The sequence below is a fragment of the Oryctolagus cuniculus genome, chromosome 7 (genome assembly GCF_964237555.1).
Source record: "Oryctolagus cuniculus chromosome 7, mOryCun1.1, whole genome shotgun sequence".
Lineage (NCBI taxonomy): Eukaryota > Metazoa > Chordata > Mammalia > Lagomorpha > Leporidae > Oryctolagus > Oryctolagus cuniculus.
Genome location: NC_091438.1, coordinates 118,366,592 through 118,379,286, shown reverse-complemented (window position 1 = coordinate 118,379,286; position 12,695 = coordinate 118,366,592). Strand labels below are relative to the sequence as shown.

The 12,695-nt window shown below is 55.8% G+C and overlaps 1 protein-coding gene across 2 annotated transcripts; it reads right to left on the bottom strand.

The window, feature by feature from the left end:
* Positions 1 to 3,583: 3,583 nt before the first annotated feature.
* On the bottom strand, positions 3,584 to 12,171 carry PARS2 (prolyl-tRNA synthetase 2, mitochondrial). Of its 2 annotated transcripts, none has more exons than XM_002715962.5 (2): positions 12,101 to 12,171; positions 3,584 to 8,155 (listed from the first exon to the last, which is right to left on the bottom strand). In XM_002715962.5, exon 2 carries the CDS (start codon positions 8,126 to 8,128, stop codon positions 6,692 to 6,694), a length of 1,437 nt encoding a protein of 478 aa, XP_002716008.1. In that variant the 5' UTR covers positions 8,129 to 8,155; positions 12,101 to 12,171; the 3' UTR covers positions 3,584 to 6,691. The 2 variants fall into 2 exon arrangements, with proteins under 2 accessions (XP_002716008.1, XP_008263428.1); XM_008265206.4 differs by having other exon boundaries at positions 9,689 to 12,134.
* Positions 12,172 to 12,695: the final 524 nt, after the last annotated feature.

The following is a 12,695-nucleotide window of genomic DNA, read 5'->3' as shown; positions in this document are numbered from 1 at the left end:
CTGGGTGTGGTATGAACGAGAAGTTAATAAGCACCGAGATTTGGGGGTTGTTTGTTACTATAGCAAATCTGACTAAAACATCATTAAACTCAAACCAGCTGCCTGCCTTAAGATGGGCTAAGTAGGGGGTTTCTGTTACGTATGTTTGGGGAAGAGAAATTGGCTGTGGAATATTTACCAAGAACCATGCAGCTGGCCTTTAGGCACAGGGCCCTGCCAGTCCAGCCTCCCCGAGCCTGATTTTGGCCACACTTGGGCCTTTTCTCTCACTGCCTGGCTAGGGCCTCCTCACCTGTCTCCCTTTGTAAAATTGAAAGACGCAGGGGCTGGCATCGTGGTGCAGCAGGTTTAAGCCTCTGCCTGCAACACTGGATACTGGCATCCCATCGTGGAGTGCCAATTTGAGTCCTGGCTGCTCCAATTCTGATCCAGCTCCCTACTAATGAGCGTGGGAAAAGAGTGGAAGATGGCCCAAGTACTTGAACTTCTGCCACCCAAGTGGGAGACCTGGATGGAGTTCCAGGCTCCTGGTTTTGGCTTGGCTCAGTCCCAGCTGTTAAGGACATTTGGGAAGTAAATCAGTAGATAAGAGACCTTTGTGTCTCCCTCTCTCTGTCACTCTGCCTTTCAAATAAAATTTTTTTAAGATACACAGAGAAAGAGAGTTCCCATCTGCTGACTTACTCCCTAAATGCCCACAGTGGCTGGCCGACTGGGGCTGGAGCTGGGAATGCCATCCAAATGTTTGAGCTCTCGCCTGCTGCCTCTCAGGGTACATATTAGGGGGAAGCTGGAATTGGGAGCAGAGCTAGAACTTGAACCCAGGCACAGCAGTCTGGGATCTAGGTGTCTCAGCTGCCGGGCCAGAAGCCTGCCACAGGGGACCTCACGTCTGGTTACCCAGGCAGCCTCATGCGCTAAGGTGCTCCCCTGCTGGGACAAGGTGAGCAGTGCCGGGCTGCAGGAGGCACAGGCAGCGCCACGTGAAGTGGAAGGGGAGGAGACCACTCTGGATGCAGCCCACAGTGTACTGAGGAAAGCCGCTGCCCGTGGCGCAGCCCCTGTGGCTGGCAGCGACTGGTAGGCACGGGGCCATCCGCATCTGAACTCTGGATGCTGCCACTGCAGGCCGCTGGGACGTAGTGGTGGAGAGCACGGGCTCTCGGGCAGCACAACAGGCCTCGCCTTGACAGCGGTGTGACGCTGAGTGCTCTCCTTAAGCGCCCTGTGCCTCAGTCTCCGTATCCATCAGGAGGGGTAACTGTATACTTGCCCAGAGGACGGCTGTGAGGGGGAAATGGCTAGCACCGCATTGGTGTTAATGCTCAGTTAGCACTAGTCTTTGCCTCAGGTCACTTTTCCAGGACAGCCCACTGCCTGGGAAGTTCACCCCTGGAGGAGGAGCCTTCCTGGCTCTATGGCCCCATGCAGGGCGGGCCTCTGCATGAGCGGACTCAGCCCTCAGGAGTCACCTCTTGAAACCCCAAGTCCCGGAGGTGGAGCTGCAGAGATGGGCCCCATGTGAGTCCTGGGTAGAAAGCCAGAGGTCCAGGGCCTGCTGATGGGGCCAGCTCAGGACCTGCCTTCTCTGGGCCTCTGTCCGTCCCTCTAAGAGATGGGGACAGTGCACCAGAAAGTACCGCCCCTCTGTAGGGGCCATTGTTTGAGCAGCAGGAGGTGTAAGCCCTCACCAGCAGGCAGGGTTCCAGCCAGCGCGCAGCCTGGGTCTTGATATCCCGCTCTGCCGCGTAAGGGCTGTGTGCACGTCACTTAACGCTGTGAGCCCCAGTCTGTAAACTGAAGCAAAAATACCAGGGAAACATGGGGGGTCGGGAAGTGCCCTGATGCCTGTGTGAGATGAGGACGTTCCGTGCCTTAGCCTGATGCCCAGCATGCTCCAGGGGCCCAGCACCGGCCTGGGCTGCGCAAGTGCCTCCCTAAGACTCGCCTAACAGAAGCACTGCCCAGATGTGCGTGCCCCAGAAGGAGGGGAGGAAGGCCGGAAGCAGGGTCCTGGGGAGGTCCCGCTGCTGGGCACGGCGTCCCCGAGGTCGGCACAACTGCTGCTTAGAGGGCTCAGAGAGAGGCGAGAGCTGAATCCTCCGCCCAGGACGTGAAGGGCTGCTCTGAAGGCAGTGTGCCCACATATGCTGGTGCTGCCCAACCCTGGCCACTGACGGCTTCCTCCTCCCCACTGCCCACACAGACCGGACCACAGTCCCCTAACAGCACACTGCCCTCACTCTGCCCGTGCTCCCACCCCAAACTCACCTATCTGAGAAGTGTGCCCCGCCTGCCAGGAGAGCTGGCCCCTCTCGTGCACCAGCCCCCTCCTCCAGACGCTTCCCCCTCCAGCAGGGGAGCTCCCCACCCTAGGGGCCAGATAGCTGCCCGGCAGCTGACCCAGTGGGAGCTCAGTGTGTGTGTGCTGACGGTGCACTGAGTGGATGGAGGGGTGAACAAATGAAGGCACTAGTGATTGGAAGAATAAAATAAACCAGTGTCCTAATCCTAGGCCCTCACTTGCTAATCAGCAACAGCGTTCCCAGGCTCAAGCCCAACATGGCCACCTTACACCTCCTCCAGGAAGGCTCCTGGCCTTCCCAGCCCACGGCTGTGCCTCCTCTGAATTCTGCTGGCATTCTGATTTTGGCGTGCTTAGCACAGGACCTCCCTCCACACTGGGCTTCCTCACGGGCAAGGCCCTGCAGAGGGAAGGACGAAAAGTTTTCTGGGACCAAGTGTGCCCCACACCCAGCCACAGCCTGCTTAGTGAGTGTGCCTGGCCACACCCACAGCACCAAAGCCTCAGTCCGCAGGCCCTGCAGCTGCAGCGAGTCTCCCAGAGCCAGGAGGGAGGACTGAGTGGGCCCAGGAGCTGGGTGCTCTGCAGGGGGCTGGTGAGGCCTGTGCTACCTACAGGGGAGTGGGCTACTGTGGAAGTGCCTTGTGCAAGGTCATATGGCCCTCCAGTGTCCCAGGCAGTCTGACTCTGTCTCTTACAGGTCACTCTGTCCTTCTATTTTTTTAGATTTATTTTTTATTATTTATTTGAAAGAGTTAGATCCTCCATCTGCTGGTTCACACCCCAAATGGCCGCAACAGCCGGAGCTGAGCCGGATCAGGAGCCAGGAGCTTCTTCCAGGTCTCTCACACAGGTGCAGGGGCCCAAGCACTTGGACCATCCTCTGCTGCTTCCCCAGGCACATTAGCAGGGAGCTGGATTGGAAGTGGAGCAGCCAGGTTCAGGTACTTGAACCAGCACCCATATGGGATGCCAGTGCTGCAGGCTAGGGCTTTAACCCACTGCGCCACAGCGCCAACCCCACACTGTCACTCTTCAAATTAGTAAAATACTTTTACTTTTTTGCTAATGTCATTTAAACTTGCAATCATGAAAACATTTCCCCATTTTCTACATAGAAAACTTTAAGAATCCTCCCAACTCCAAAACAAAGCCTTCTACAGCCTTGGCTGTGTTAGAATCCATTCTAAAAAGTGCTGGGGCCTCTTAGAACTATATTGCGGGAACTCCTTGGAGACCTGGCATTGGAACAGTTAAGGGAACGGCACTGTCAGCAGATTTCTGCAAAGCTCCTTTATTGATAGCTCAGCAAGTGTTTCTTCCATTAAAACACAGAATATTAATGGAGCCCTGGATTTACATTCTAAGCCTGATTTACACTTGTTACGCACCAGCCTTTGTCCCCAAGTATTGATTCCTGCAGCATCGCCCCAAGGGATAGGCAGTGGAGACAGCCCTGTACCTGCTGTTCTGCCAGGACCCTCACTGCATCAGGTTACAGCAAGAGATACACAGTGTGCGTGCTAACGGCTTTTTTCTAAGGATCGCCACCCATTCTGCATGCCTTACCTACTTCTTGCTCGTGGCTGTCCCCGGGAAGGCGGCAAAACGTCCTATCCAGAGAACAAGCTCCGTGTCTTGAGACAACAAAGCTACCTGCAGAACCTGAGCTCCCAGGGCCAGGCTGTCCCGAGTTGCCCTGTTGTAAGAGTTTCTCAAGTGCAGGCCAAGGACTAAGCATTTCATGCACATGGGCTTGGCAAAGCCCCAGACCACCCTGCGAAGCAGGTACCACAGGCATCTCGAGTGACGAACGTGCCACACAGAAGGCAAGACTTATTTGAAAGTCAGTTACATAGAAAAGGAAAGGGAGAGAGAGTGAGCGAGTGAGCGAGCGAGCAAGCAAGCTTCCATCTGCTATTCATTCCCCAATTGGCCACAATGGCCAGAGCTGCACCATTCTTAAGCCAGGAGCCAGGAGCTTCTTCCAGGTCTCCCACACGGGTGCAGGAGCCCAAGGACTCGGGCCATCTTCCACTGCTTTCCCAGGCCATGGCAGAGAGCTGGATGGAAAATGGAGCAGCCGGGACCCGAACCAGCACCCCTATGGGTTGCCAGCACTGCAGGCGATGGCTTTACCCACTGCACCACAGCGCTGGCCCCAGGGCAAGTCATTTGTCTCAGATCACGGTCCCTGAGAATCGAGGCTCTGATCTTTCCCTCTGGCTATCAGAAGCAGCCTGGGCTTAGTGATCAGGATACCTGGCTTTTACTCAGCGTGACCTCGGGCAGATCACTGCCCTCCTTGTATTCGTCTCCCTGTTGTGTGACAGGACAGGCACCTGTTTCAGCAAACCTGGGAGCCCTGGCAGCTCACAGGCGGCGTTTGCCGGTCAGATGGCATGGCACAGCTCATTCCCGCCTCAGGAATCTGTTTTTTTAAGTGTCATTAGGCTGGCCTTCCAGAAATACACAAGCTTCTGGAGCTTGAATTTAAAGTTAAAAAAACATAATTTAAAGCACCATTTGCATGCATTCTGGTTTCTCACGTACTGGAGGCTAACAGACAGATCCACTGAATCCCAAGTTTGCTACAATCCCTCCTGCCCAGGCACAGCCAAGCAGTGCAGTGGGAAGGGCTCGGTCTTGGCCAGTGCCCGGATGCCAGCTCTGATCCTTAACAGCCATGTGTCCTGCGTGAACTCCTTAAATGCAGCCTGTTTCCTGCTCAGCTTTGAGGCCTGGAAACTGCATATAAACGGGCCTCACAGCACAGCGACACGTGGCAGGCCCTCAACATACACAGGACCAGGCTACTGAAAGCAGAGTTCGAATCCTCTGCTGATGCCCAGCTCCCAGTGGGCCTGGAGGAAGCGGCAGTCCAGAATCACCCGGAGCATTCCATGCTGCCCAGAGCCTCTGGGTGGGCCCCGGGTGATTCCTGTGTGTAAGGGGGAGGTGCCTCTGCCCAGCGGCCTTGCCTTTCGGGGTTCACTCAGAATCCTCGTCTCCTGGCCTGAAAAGCTAAAGTATCCAAGGGATTCCTGGGCCCAGAGCTCTGCACTGGGCAAGCTGGTGGGGGTGGCGTTACTCTCAGAGTTAACAAAGCTGCCAGGAAGCTTTGGCCAAGACAAGAACGGGGGGTGCTAGGAAGCAGCTCGAGCTCCTGGCCTCAGGGAGGCTCACCAGCAAGGACAAGAGGCTGCAGTGGCATCCGACGGGCCGTGTGTGCGTCAGACGAGGAGGACCCGGGCAGGGCTCCACGAGGGAGGCAGAGGAAGCCACGTGCCGCAGCTGCTGGGCAGGCACCAGGAGGCCATGCTTTTAAGTCTGACCTTGACAGATTCTTGTTAGACTTGGATGTTGAGAGACCTCAGAGACGCAAAGATGGGAACGCTGGTTATGTCGGACTACCGTGGAGCTGCGACGGGATTGGGCGGCTCGCTGTGGCAGCTCCAGCCCACTCCCAGCTTCCCACAGAAATCAGGCAGAGAGCAGCTCAGAACACTGTCCCCATCACAGCTTGCGGATCCAGCTCAGCACCTAGGGCCAGACCCGCTGAGGCCTGCTGCTCTTCCTGTGGGAAGAGACAGCTAAAAGCATTTTCCCAACCGTGAAAATTTCTGGGGAGGAGAGGGGGGGTGTTGGGCAGCATAGAAAGAGTGGGAGTAGGAAGTCTCGATTCTGACGCACTCTAGAACCACCTGGAAAGCTTTAACTTCCAGTTTCTAGTTAAATGGCAGGTGTTGCCACTGTTGCAAATTAACACGTGAGGCACAATGCCATGGGCTGACTTTATTGGAAACGCATAGAAATCTCGGTGCTAGGCCGCCCCGGCGGGGCCAGGCCTGTGGAGGTGGTTTTGGAGCCATCAACCAATGCTCTCGACTCTCTGGAAAGCTTAGATGCTGCAGGGTCACAGGGACCAGGTGTGCCCACTGATGGCTGTGGCCAGATGGGGCAACTGAGGCAGGGAGGGGCTGCATCAAGTCACCAGCGAGCTGGCGGCAGTCAGATCACCTGATTCTCCCACACTCAGCTCAACTTCTCAGTGGAGGGGGCCTGGAGGGCCTGCTCTCCAGACCGAATACAGCCAACAGCCCATGACAAGACTGTGTGTGTGTGTGTGGGGGGGGGTCCCTTTGGCCATAAGCCTCTGCCATCATACACAAGGGAAGCTCTCAGTTCCCAACAGAGACTTCGACAGTGGAATATAAAGGAGTGGACCTGTCAGCACAGGAGTCCAGAGAGGGGGATCAGGTAAGGACTTGCGATAGGAATAATGTGACCAGTGACTGGCTCTGAGTGGGTTTTGCGAACATGGTCTCCTCGTCGGTGAGCCTGAGCAAGCATAGGCGTACACAGTGCCCAGCTGTACCCGGGGCCTCACACAACCTGCACTGGGGTCAGCAAGTCCAGGACTCCCTCTCTGGTGAGGAAGAGCTGCTCCCCCGTGTTCTGACACCAAACCTCAAAACAGGCAGGCTCCTCCAGGGCCCGCTTGCCCGCAACCACCACAAAGGGGTAGCCCAACTTGTCGGCGTCCTTCAGCCTGCTTCCAATGGTCAGGTGGGTCCTGTCGTCCAGCACGAGCTCCCCATGCAGCTGGGGCACCGCCTCTGCGATGTGGTCATACAGGCGCTCCGTGAGCTCTGTGGCCGCCGCCTCCTTGCTGCCCTTCTTAGGGGGGATCAGGCAGACCTGGTAAGGGGCCAGGAGGCCCGGCCAGCGAACGCTGTCCTCAGTAGCTAGGACTTCGATGGCGGCAGCCAAGATCCGGGACACACCCAAGCCGTAGCACCCCATTTCGGCCAGGCACGGCTTGCCCTCGGCATTGGTAAACTGGGCCCTGAAGATGGAGGAGTACTTGGTGCCCAGGTAAAACGTGTGCCCCACCTCAATGCCCCTGGTTTCTGTGAGCGGGCCCTGGCACACGGGGCAGTTTGTCTGCGATGAATCCAGCGTCTCCACGTTGGCCGAGAAGCCGCAGCTGGGACACACTGCCAGCTGGTCCTCCCCAACCTCCACCGGCAGCTGGAACTCGTGCGACATCGTGCCGCCGATGCTGCCCACATCGGCCTGGGCCTTGATGACCTGCAGCCCCAGCCTGCTGAAGAGGCTGCAGTAGGCGTCACACACCAGGCCGTAGGTCTGCCGGGCGGCCTCTGGGGAGGAGTCGAAGGTGTACATATCCTTCATGTAGAACTCCCGGCCCCGGAGAAGCCCAAAGCGGGGCCTGGGCTCGTCCCGAAACTTCCTCGTCACCTGGTACAGCAGGAACGGAAGCTGCTTGTAGGACAGGTTCTTCTGGGAGGCGACCAGGGCTGTGACGACTTCTTCGTGAGTGGGTCCCAGGCAGTACTCCTTGCCGTGTCTGTCCTGAAGTCTGAGCAGCTCCTTGCCCATCAAGTCCCACCGCTGGGTGGCTCGCCAGAGCTCCGCCGGGCTGAGGCTGGGCAGGCTGACCTTCTGCCCCCCGACGGCCTGCATCTCCTGGTCTATCAGCCGCACAAGCTTCTCCAGGGCCCGAACGGTATAGGGCAGGAGGTGGTAACAGCCGGGGCTTGCCGGGAGGATCAGGCCCACCTGCAGCATCAGCCGCTGGCTCTTGCAGGTCAGCTCACCAGATCTGCTCTCCAGGGAGAGCGCCTGGTCTTCCCGCAGGTTCTGTGGCTGGAAGATGCGAGAAAGGAGCAAGCGCTGCCCGCTCCCTGGGCCGCAGTGGTGAGACCTGCAGGGCGTGCGTCCTGAGAGCTGGCGGCTGCAAGCAGTGAGGACGCTGAGGGTGGGCAACGCTCTGCATCTTGCTAGCAGCCCTTCCATGACAGCCCAGCAGGAGAGGAACTGCACCTGGAGCAAAAGAGCCACGTGGGAATGACGTAACTGGGTTCCAACACCATGAAGGCGCCAGCACACCTGAAGACAGCCACCGATTCGCAGAGGCAAACCCTCCCATTTCTAATATCCTATCAGGTCACAGCTTTACTTACTTCTCACAGCCTCTTACTTCCATTAAAAGAAAACTCAGTATTTTTCTATTATAGAAACCCATCGAGTGGCCAGCATTGTGGTCAAGCTGCTGCTGTGATCCGGCATCCCATATGACCACCAGTTGGTGTCCCGGTTGCTCCACTTCCCAGCCAGCTCCCTGCTGATGTGCCTGGGAAGGCAGCGGAAAATGGCTCAAGTGCTTGGGCCCCTGCACCCATATGGAGTTCTAGGCTCCTGGCTTTAGCCTGGTCCAGCCTTGGCTGTTGTGGGCATTTGGGGAGTACACCAACAGATGGGAGGTTTCTCTCTGTCTCCCCCAACCCCCAAACTCTGTAATTCTGTCTTTAAACAGAAAAAAAAAAAAAAAACCTTAAAAAAAATCTTAAAAAATAAAAACCTAACAACAGTTGGGCGCTGTGATGTAGCAGGTTAGGCCACAGCTTGGGAAGCCTGCATCCCATCCTGGAGCGCCAGTTCAAATCCTGCTTCCCTGCTTTTGATCCAGCTCCCTACAGATGTGCCTGGGAAGGCAGCACAAGATGGCCCAAGTGCTTGGGCCCCTGCACCCACATGGGAGACCCGCATGGAGTTTCTGATGCCTGACTTTGACCTGAACAAGCCCCAGCTGTTGCAAGCATGTGGGGAGCAAAGCAGCATATGGAATATCTCTGTTTCTGTCACTCTGCATTCCAAATAAACCAGTCTTAAAAAAAAAAAAAGACAACTTAGCACGCTGTGGAGAAACAGCATTGTGTGGTGACTGCAGAGGCTCTGGAATCAGACAGCCTGGGTCCCAGGCAGGGTTCCCTCTGGCTGTTCCCTGGGTAGCCTGGGACTCCGCTCAGTGCTGTTTCTTCATCTGCAAAGATGAAGGTTTATTGTGGGAATTCAGAGTGCTGGGGAAAGTTCTCAGAACAGTATCTGGCACTTAACTGTCAGTGTTGGCTACTGTTACTATTACAGAAAACGGGGCGGGGCGGGGGGCAGGCAGCAGGAGATGGCTCAAGCACTTGGGTCCCTGCCACTTGAGTGGGAGACTCAGATGGAGTTGGGAGCACCTGGCTCTGGCCTGGCCCAGCCCCAATTGTTGCAGACGTTTGGGGAGCGAGCCAGCAAATGGGAGGTCTCTCTCTGCCCTTAAATACAAAATGAAAATAAATGTTTTCTAAAAATTAGGAGGGAAAAACCAGCTTTCTGTTGCTCTTAGAATAAAGCCTAAGCCTCTGACTTCAGCCCCATCTGAGCAAGCCTCCTCTGACCACTCACCCCCTAGAGAACACATCCAGCCATCCTGCAGGCCTCAGGGCTACCATCCTGGGCTCTAGAACCCTTCCTTGTCCCACTCCCCAGCCCCCGAAGCCTGGCTCCTCCTGCACAGCCACTGTCACTTACCAGTCCCTTCCCAGCTGTCCCTGGGGTGGGCTGCTCATCAGGCTGCCTGTCTTTCCCCACAGGCTCCTCTGTGCAGGCAAAGACCACCTCCAGCTTCCTCCCCCTGTATCCTCAGCACATGACATTGTCCAGTGAGTGCATATGTTCCTCCATGTGGCACCGAATAGCCACACGTGTCTAACAGCAATACGCTATCAGAAATGATTCTCCTACCACAGAGTTGCCAGCTTTCTCTGTTGTACACAATCTACAATGAACAGAAGGCTTCTCTTTTGCTATATATTTGGGAGATATCTTCAGGAATGGAATGAATTGAGTCACAGGGTATAAACTCATTTAAGGTTCTTGATTTGGGTTGCCAAACAGAGGAGTCCCTCTGCCTCCCAGCACAGCCCACGGAGCAGAGTTCCCCAGCAGTGCTGAGAATGGCTGCGGATCGTCACAGCTCTGGGAGCTGGGCCCCTAGCTGGTTACCGTCAGCTTTCAGCTGCCTGGGGCCTCCGGCTGGCCCCCTCGAACCTCATGCGACCCCATCCAATTCCTCTGTGCACTGCACAAACATTAGGAACTGGGGAGGCACTGCCTAGTGCAGTTTCGTGGCAAAGTCTGGGCCACAGAGGTGAGACGCACAGCAGATTCACGCCTGCCACCATCCAACTGCACTTGTGGTCCAACCACAGACCCCAAGCCAGCAAATCCTTCACCCTTGACTCCTAAAGCAAGTGACCCTGTTCAAGACCTCCCTCAAACTGACTCCCTGCTGGTCCTAACTGCCTCAACCCTGGGTTAACCCTCCAGTACCACCTGCTGCATTATGGCAGCCCAGCGACCCTGGAATGTAACCGAGCACCACAGCCACTGGTGGGGCAGCCCAACTCCAGAGTTCACCAGGCCTGGCTGTGGGCAGAAAAATGTGTATTTCTAACACATTCCCAGGCGTGTAGGCACTACCAGGCCAGGAGCCCATGTGTGCACCTGCACGGATTTAGACTGTAAACTCCATGAGGGCAGGGACCATGTCTATTTTATTCCCAGCTGTATCTGCAGCTTCCAGCAGTGTCTGGACATGGAGCATTCTCAATAAACACTCTGTGAACAATGAATTGAATAATTCTTGACCCTGTCAGTCCAGTCTCCATATCACAGCTAAAAGATAACTGATCCAACCACTCCCCAGCTCAGACTCCATTAATGGCTCCCCACCATCACTGTCTTGGAATGGCAGCAAAGCCTTTCATATTTTGATCCAAACACACCTTTTCCAGCTCCTTATCCCGCCATTGCACTAACATGCCCCAAACAGCTCACTGTTCTGGGAACATGCCAGCCTTCCCCAACACCAGCAACCTGAACTCATCCTTCAAGCCTCACTTATCCCAAGAAGCTTTCTCCAACCCATTGCAACACAGAAGGCACCCCTTTCCCTGTGCTCTCACACACACACCTGTATGGTGGCCTGTATTGGGACAGGTTGGCAGTAATTCCCAACTACGTGAGAAGCTGTGTGCACCAGGCATTGGGAATGAGCGTTCTGTGTCTTTGCCTTCCAGCAAACTACCAGTTCACGGGGTTTTGTACATTTTTACATTTCAGGAGCTGGCACAACACACAGTATTTACATTCTTTATATTTCCTGCCGAGCAAGGCAAATGACTGCAATGGTATAATTACTGGAATAATTTAAATAAGAGCTTGGAGCCCTGTTCTCAGACTCCTCGGTTTACACACAGAACTTGCATCACCTTACGTTTTCAAGGCTTTGCACAGACCACACACCCAAGAGTAACTCAAGAGTCCAGCGCTTCAGACTGGCAAAGAGCCCGAGTCATTCGATCACTACCATTTCTAGCAAGCACCTCCTCTGTGCGAGCCTGTCACCCCTGCACGCCCGCTCGTGTTAGGAAGGTTCTCTGATCACGGTGCCCCTCGAGCAAATCACGAAAGCTGCACAAACTGCTGTTATTATGCCCAACTCTCAAAGGTGTGTCAGGTGCCACAGCCAATGAGGGCAGGGGCACACCATCAACGCAAGTTCCCGCCTCCAAATGCCAGTTTCCCTCCCGGAGCACACTGCGTAAAACAGCACTAGAAACCTCATCCCCGGGTCCCTGTGAGAACCCGGTCCAGGCACTCCAGTCTCCGGACCTCAGCCTGCCCACACGTAAAACGGGAAGTCGGCTCAGGCACCAGAGATCCCCGAGGTGACTCTCACGCCCGGCAGACCACGCGGAAGCGCGGGTACAACGGAGGAAATCGAGAGGAGAGAGAGGAGCACTTTCGAGAGTTGACGCGATTGACACCCGCCCCAGTGCCAGGAAGGGACGCACGCGGGAAGAGCCTGGTCTCCCGCTCAGGCTCCCTTCACCCCGCCGCCCTGCCCGTCTCGCACGCCTCTCGCTGGCCCAGGCTCACCGACTGCACCGCCCGGCGACCGCGGCGCCGGGCCAGTGCGCAGACGCCAGAGGCCCCCAAGCCCCACCTCCCGTTTTTCTCGCCAATAGTAAGGCCGGCTCACGGGGCGGGGGCGGGGCCACTGGGGCCCGTACTCTAAACCCGTGTGAGGGTTTCCGGAAGTTTAGCCAAAGAGAGAGAGGACCCGAATCATAGATCGGCCTCTGGGCAGCCATGAGGAATTACCGTTCCGGAAGTGCCCTCTAGGAATTAGGGAGGTGTTAACTCTGTGGTCAAAGCCGACTTCTCAGTATTTGAGTCAGGCCCCGCCCACTCTGAATAGGTGTCGGCTGCCGCCTTGTGTAACCATGACAACGCCCTGGGAACGCGTTTTCTAATCCACGCTGCCTTAACAGACTGTCAATATAAATAACTCAAATTGTGACTAGCTGGGAAAAGGCACCTTTATTACAATGCCCAAGACATCTTTAAAACACGATCCAAATTTTAATGCACGAAACATTTTTTGAGCTCCTTCTGTGTATGAATCCCTGTTGTGGACCCTGTGAATAGTGAGCAGAAAGACAAGATGCCGGCATTCAATGCATCTAGAGAG